Source organism: Theropithecus gelada, chromosome 4, assembly GCF_003255815.1.
Source record: "Theropithecus gelada isolate Dixy chromosome 4, Tgel_1.0, whole genome shotgun sequence".
NCBI classification, from domain to species: domain Eukaryota; kingdom Metazoa; phylum Chordata; class Mammalia; order Primates; family Cercopithecidae; genus Theropithecus; species Theropithecus gelada.
The window spans coordinates 121,112,157-121,119,301 of NC_037671.1; the positions used below are offsets into that span (position 1 = coordinate 121,112,157).

Genomic DNA, 7,145 nt, shown 5'->3' on the forward strand with positions numbered 1-7,145 from the left:
CTTCAGAGAAGTGTCTGCTTTTCCACAATCAAAGAAGTAGAAAGAAAATGCGTTTTGCTGGGATTTCTTGTTCAGTTAAAACTTGTGCAGGAATTCCATCCGTTAGCACTGAGAGAAAGTGGCAGAAGACGTGAAGAAAAATGGCTGCTAGGATCATCAGCAAAGGTAATGAGTGGCATGAGACGCTGAGTCTACAACGTCCTCATCATCTCCTGGGGGCCTGTGGGCTTGCTAAGGCTTGCACTCCTGCTTTCCAGAAAGGCACAGTGGTGAGTAGACAGGCGACCTCCCTGAAGGGAGAGCAGGAACCAGAACAGGCTAACAGAGGCTTCTTGATATCATCTTCCACCTTCAGAAAAGATGAAGTGTTGGTTTAAGTGGCTGAGAAAAACCTGGGTCTGTTGTCCTGGGTGATCCCTCCCAGGCCCTCCCCATTTCGGAGCCTCTCCCCCAAATAAGGAACATGTTTTTCCCTCCAAACCTACCCTTTGCTCTACAGCCTGTCCCAACCTCCACCCTCCTTCACCATACCACAGAGCCAGCCCAGGTCCTGTTACAGCGCATGAGGGCTCAGAATTGAGGCTGGTAATGAGGGTTGTGCACCCCCAGGGAGGGCCTGCTCCCCCTTCTCATGGAGGGGTCTAGAGGACCTGGGGGAGCGCTGTCCAAAGAGAGGTCTTTGTATCCGTGTTCCCTGGCCTTGGGTGGGCTTGCAGGCAAACCTCCTTCTTTCCCCTTTGCTCTCAACCTCTCCTTTCCCTGGGAGCTGCACCCATAGCTTTGAATGGGACTGCCCCTGCCCCGCCCCATTCATTCCTAACCAAGTTCAGTGGTGGGCATGGAACTCCAGCAGCAGGTCAGCTGCCCTGCCCGAGTCCACTCTGCTCCAGGCAGGGCCATCAGCTGGCTCAGGATCTGGAGTGTGCAGGAGGCAGAATGGCAGGGGCATCGCCCCAGGACCCGGCCAGGAATCCCATGGGTCCAACGGGCCTGGCCTTTTCTTGAACCTCAGTCCGGACATGCTCCACTCTTCACCTTCTACCTTAACTGCTGGGACCTGAGCTGCTTTCTCTGGGAATGCAGCCTTTGGAATTGGGTGGGCCAAGGTCCTCACAGCCCCCTCGTCCTGGGATTCTCCCAGATCACTCTCTTTGTAGCCTTCTCCAGGGACACCCTTTCTCTTGACATCCTAGGTGAAGTGGTCACGCTGCTCCTCTCCTACTGTGCAAACTGCCCATGCCTGAGTTCCTGCTGCCTGCAGGCCACATACCACTACCCTTCCCAAATAGGAACCTGCTCTGAAACAGGCCTGAACTGGCTGAACCCTCTCAAGCTCAATATGCCTTAAGCCTTGGTATGGGCCCCTCCCTTTCCCTCTGGCCTCTGACAGTGAGAATCCATCAGAACTCAAGGTTGAGCTGCCCAGGTCATTGCCAACAGGCGACACCAGGTCTCATTCATCTGTCTCATGTCAGGATGAGAAGTTCCCGGCCTCTGGGACTCTGGGAATTCTCCTTCCACATCCTCCCATCTCACCCATCTGCCCCTTGCTCCCCTCCTAATATTGCCCACATTACCTGTCAATCTAAACAACTCTCCTCAGCTGCCAGCTAGAATGAAGCAGAGGAGGATGATGAGGAGGAGGCTCCAGGGAATGAGGGTGGTGGCCATGGCTTTGGGGTGGGTTGTGCCTTGGGCCACAGTGGGTGGTTCTGAAATGGAAACACAGGAGTGACAACCCTTGTCCAGGCCCCAAATCTTAGGAGATGCCTCCTCAGCTCCTACCACCCCAGATCATCCTAGAAGGCAGACCTTTTGTCCTCCTTTGCTGTGGGGCAACCTCTGGGACAGGTCCTGCGGTAGGAAGGGAAAGGGGGTGTCCCCTGTCCTCCGGGAGCTCACACGGCTGCTGAGGGAAGCAAGGTGACAGCACAGTCCACCCTCCTGCTCTGGCGGAAGAGGAGGTGATGCCCCAAGGCCAGGGAGGGGAGGGTCTTGGGCCCTGGCATTGGAGGTGATTTTGATGGATTTACAGAAACAGACGAGGGAAGAGGAAAGAAAAGGCGATTCTAGGAGAAAGGAACACTAACGAAAAAGATATGGAAACACTATGACACCCACAGATTCCAAGTTGGTGAGAAATGCACCGTGGGTGGAGCACAGAAGCAAGTGCAGGGAGGAAGAGGAGTCAGGAGGAAGAAGGCAGAGGAGGATGAGATAGCACAGGCATGCCAGCACCCCCAGGAGGAGCCTCTCATGAGGGGGTCATGTTTATACTCACTCAAACACTCACACATGCACTCACACACACTCACACACTGGGCTGATAATATACGAACTCAAGACAGCTTCCTTTTTTCCCCTCTCACTTACTTGTTGGATCCAGCATTTGTTCCCAGTACATCAAAAATTCTTCAAGCCATGTCTTACAATCCCCCATTGAAATCTTCTGGAAGAACGTGGTCACCTCCGTGTTCTTCTCCCACTTCTCTTTCATCTTGTTGGCTCCAGGTTGAAGCGCTGTCCACTTTCTGTTGTTTGAGTCAAAGAGGAGGAACGTCTGTCCATTGAAGAGGAACTGCCAAGATCCTCTGCCGTGTCCATGGGCTTCGTGCTCACAAGACATCCGGGCCTGCAGAATGAGGGGCTCTGCCCCATTGGAAAGAGATCAGTTCTGATCTTGACAAGTCCTGAGCCCCACCCTGCTTCCTTTCCTGGCTCCTGGACTTGCTCTCTCTGCTGCATCCTGCCCATGCTTCTCAGCCTCTTGTGTGACACAAACTTCTGGTTTATTTTTTGCATGAAACCAATAAATGCCTCTAAGTCACTACTGTATCTGTTCCCTGGGCCATTTTAAACTTACCAATGGGCATTAAATTCTCCACTTGAATGTCAGGCAGTTGCCCTTTGAGGAAATCCACCACATCTCCTAGTGTTTCAGTTTGTTTTTCCCAGGTTTTTGTGACATTGACTTTCTTCCCCAGAGAAGCAAAGGCTTTGGCCTTGTGGTTAACACAGTCATACTGAAGAAAAGGCCTTTCATCCACCAGGCCTTGAACTTCACACCATCGTGGTTCAGGTCTGAATTTAGGAGTGATGATGAAATCATAGCAAAGACAGTGTGTGTCTATGGAAGAAAAACAAAGGAGGGGGTTAGTGTGGGAGGAAGTGGAACTTAAATCCCCTCCTCCCCCTTATGGTGACTGCAAGTGAAGGCCTCTGAGGAGCTGGGCTGGCAGAGCAAGATGTGCCAGCCAGGACTGTCATGAAAACTAGCTAATGAGTAGAGCGTCTCCCTTGCTTGAGTACATGGAGGGGAAGGTTCCTGCGGCCATGAAACCACATGTCCCCTCCAGACATGTCCCACCTGCTCTGTGCCCACGTTGGTCAGCACATGACCTTGTCATGGAGGTGCCAGGCCTGCTGTGGCAGGAAAAGGCCTGGATGAGGAGGACCCTCAGCAGCAGTCCATGTGGACTGCAGGAGGCGGGAGAGGGTGTGGGAGCTGCCCTGGGATGCTCCAGCGCAGTGGGGGGAGGGGGGGGGCAGTGAGGGCAGAATTCAGTTTTGATAAGCAAGTGATTATTGTCACGGGTCACAGGATTTAATACGTTGGCAAAGCCCTGGTGAAGTCGCCCATCTGCTATAAGCATGAATTCCTGGAATCTTGGAAAGGGATGGTTCACAGGGCAAGAAGTTGAAAACCCAGAACTTCTAATTCAGGGTATAGGGGAAAGAACCAAAAGGCTCAGAGAAGCTCCCATGCCAGAGTGGCTGCAGTATGAAAATCCAGAACGATGTCCATCCTCTGGGCTCATGGGATGCCTGGAGGACTCCTGTTTACTCAGCATATAAAGAAGGCCCTGGGATAAGGCAGCAGACTGTCAAGAAGCTCAGGGATGCCTGTTGCTGAAGGCCGGGATTGGGGGTAGGAAATGCTCTTCCTGAAATGGGCTCCCAGTAGTAATGGTGATGGAAAATCCTGAAATAAGAGATCTCAATTGGAGGCCATCAACTGTCAGGAGGAAGGAGGGTGCAATGATGGAAATAATTAAAGAAGTCACAATGCTAGCTGGGGACCTCAGCCATACAAAGGTATGCCCATGGCTCATAGAAGAAAGGAGTCAAAGATCCAAAAGAAATGGAAACTCAACCCGGATACTGCTAGAATTAAATAATTACAGCAAACAAAGATAAAACGCAAGGATGGATGACCTGGAGGCTGAAAGGAGTCACCCCAGGAAATAACTGAGCTCCTTTGCCCAGCTTTGAGAACTGAGTCACATCTCAGTCCCAGAGTCCATTACTAAAAGGAGAGCCCAGAGGCCCTGGTGGGCTCCTTCAACCCCACAGCAACTGCAATGACTCCTTCAGACTCTCTCACAGAGCCAGATAGGCATTCACTCTGGTAAATGTACACCATGAAACAGCAAATACCCAGACATTCCTGGTGAACAGTGTGTGGTCTGACCTTCTCCCAGGGACCTGAAGCATTAACTTGCTCCCCTATTACTCATGAGGTGCATTTAGGGCAAAGTAACAGACGGACACCTGTGTCAGGTCCAGCTTAGAGGGATGTGCTGGGTTCATTCGATGATAATTTCACATTTCCTGGATTTGTACCAGGAATGGATAGTGTTTGTCGTTAATGTAGTAACTAGTGTAGGTTGTGCTGGTCATATGACCTCCCCTGTCACTATTCAACTCTGCTCTTGTAGCTGGGATGCAGCCATACACACTCTCATAAGGGGTGTTACTGGACCTACCAATATGGCTATTTGACCCTGGAGTCCCTAAGATCCCAGAGGCATGTGTGGTTGGAAAAGGTGCTATGTGGATTTCACGGCAATTGCCAACCACAGAATCACAACAGGGTCCCCTAGTGCTCAGAAGCAAGGCTGTGCCACTCAGAGCAGCAAAATCCCCTCACTTAAAAGTGGCTCCAAGTGTGGTTCTGGGCCCTGGTGGAGATGAGCCTCCAGCTATGGGAGGGCAGTGACTACACAGCCTCAGAGCTGCCCATCACACGGTGGGCTCCTCACCCTTTAGGTCATTAGGAAGATAGGCCCAGCAGTGAGAAGACGCAAGTGGGTCTCCTGGGATGGGCTGGAGCAGGGCCACAGGGAACCAAGAAGCTGCACAAGCAGTTGGCCCTGATCCCCAGGACACCACATGGGTGCACCCCTCACCCTCAGCTCACACCTGAGGCTTCAGGGAGGGTCCCTGATCGCCCCAAGGGACCAATGATGCCCCCCAGCAGCAAAGGAGGGGGGCATTGACCCCAAACCATAGAACCTCCACTTGCATCCATCACATCCACACCACCCAGAAGCCACAGGCAGGGTCAGACACACCTGTGACTCTTCAACTTACATTACTTGGAGATGACACCCTAGGGGATGGGGCAGCAATTGCCAGGACCCAGCATGTGCCTTCACCTGGGGTCAGCAACCTAGGATGGTGTCCACATCTGGTCTCCCTTTTATTTGCAGGTTGCCGTTGCCTGCTGTTTCTCTACAAAGGGACAGGACTTGACACACAGTACCCATGGCCAGCAAGGACCAAAGTGCCTTCAGCCTTTCCTTTCTAGAAAGGGTTTGCTGACTCCTGCCTGCGTAGTGACTGTTCTATATAACCCTATCTCCCCAGTAGGAAGAACAGTTGGGTCTGGAACCCAAGGGAAGTAGTGGGCGCCTCTACTCACGGGTGCTCCCAGGGTCATCCTGAGGGAAATGGTCCTTCCCATCCCCCCTGCACTAAGTTCTGTGGAAAGCGTGGGGTGTGTTTGCTGGGGTGTGTCCTCAGGCAAAAGGGGAGAAGGTGCTAGTTGGTGGAGGAGGTGCTAAGGGCTCCTTTATGGATGGGGAGGTGAGGGAGGCCTGTGTGGTGACTGGGGTGAGCTGAGACGGAGAGTGAAAGGATGCGACCTGGGTGGTGAAAGTGAATGGTGAGGGGAGGAGTAGGAAGTNCTGCAGGCCACACACCCTTCCTGAATAGGAACCTGCTCTGAATCATGCCCGAACTTGTTAAACGTCAAGCTCAACAGACTCTGAGCCTTGGTATGGGCCCCTCCTTTTCCCTCTGGACTCTGAAGGTGAGAATCCATCAGTAATCAGGAATGAGCTGCCCAGGTCATTGCCAACAGGTGACACAAGGTCTCATTCACCTATCTCATGTCAGGATGAGAAGGTCCCAGCCACAGGGAGGGGTGGGACTCTGGGAATTCTCTTTTCCCGTCCTGCCTCCTCACCCACCTGCTCCTTGTTCAACTTGCAATTCTGCCCACAGTACCTGTCACTCTAAAGGACTCTCCTCAGATGCCAGCTAGGATGAAGCAGGGGAGGATGATGAGGAGGCAGCAAAGGATGAGGGTGGTGGCCGTGGCCCTGAGTTGGGTTGTGCCTGAGGACATGGTGAGTGATGCTGAAATGGAAACACAAAAGTGACAACCCTTGTCCAGGCCCCAAATCTGAGGAGACACCTCCTCAGTTCCAGCCACCCTAGGTCATCCTGGAAGGCAGAAGTTTTGTCCCCTCCCCGCTGGCGTGGGGCAGCTGGTGTGACAGGTCCTGGGTTGGGAAGGGAGAGGGGGTGTCCCCTGTCCTCAGGGAGCTCACACAGCTGCTGAGGGAAGCAAGGTGACAGCACAGCCCACCCTCCTGCTGTGGTGGAAAAGGAGGTGATGCTCCAGAGTTGGGGAGGGGAGGGTCTCTGGGCAGGCGTTGGAGGTGGTTTTGATGGATTTCCAGAACCAGACGAGGGAAAGGAAAGGAAAAGTGATTCTCAAAAGAGGAAACACTAAGGAGAAAAGTCTGAAAACACAGTGACACCTGCAGTTTCAAGGTTGGTGAGAAATCCACAGTGCGGGGAATAGAAGCAAGTGCAATGAAGAATAGGAGTCAGGAGGGAGAAGGGAGAGGAGGATGGGAGAGCACAGGCACGCCAGCACCCCCAGGAGGAGCGCCCCATGAGGGGGTCATTTTAACATAAACGTGTATACTGGGATGACTGAAGCTGAACTCAAGAACTAGTTTCTCGAGATCACCATTTCTGATCTCATTCCAGATCCCTGTTTATTTCTGCTGTTACCTCCTGCACTTGGCTCCAGGGTGCTGTCCATGCCCGTCAAGAAGTCCTTAAGCCAT

At 52.7% G+C, this 7,145-nt stretch overlaps 1 protein-coding gene across 1 annotated transcript; it reads right to left on the reverse strand.

The window, feature by feature from the left end:
* Nucleotides 1–253: 253 nt before the first annotated feature.
* LOC112622650 (UL16-binding protein 1-like) lies at nucleotides 254–7,120 on the reverse strand. Its single transcript, XM_025382367.1, has 5 exons — nucleotides 7,090–7,120; nucleotides 2,864–3,127; nucleotides 2,374–2,649; nucleotides 1,578–1,712; nucleotides 254–349 (listed from the first exon to the last, which is right to left on the reverse strand). Exons 1-4 carry the CDS (start codon nucleotides 7,118–7,120, stop codon nucleotides 1,600–1,602), a joined length of 684 nt encoding a protein of 227 aa, XP_025238152.1. The 3' UTR covers nucleotides 254–349; nucleotides 1,578–1,599.
* Nucleotides 7,121–7,145: the final 25 nt, after the last annotated feature.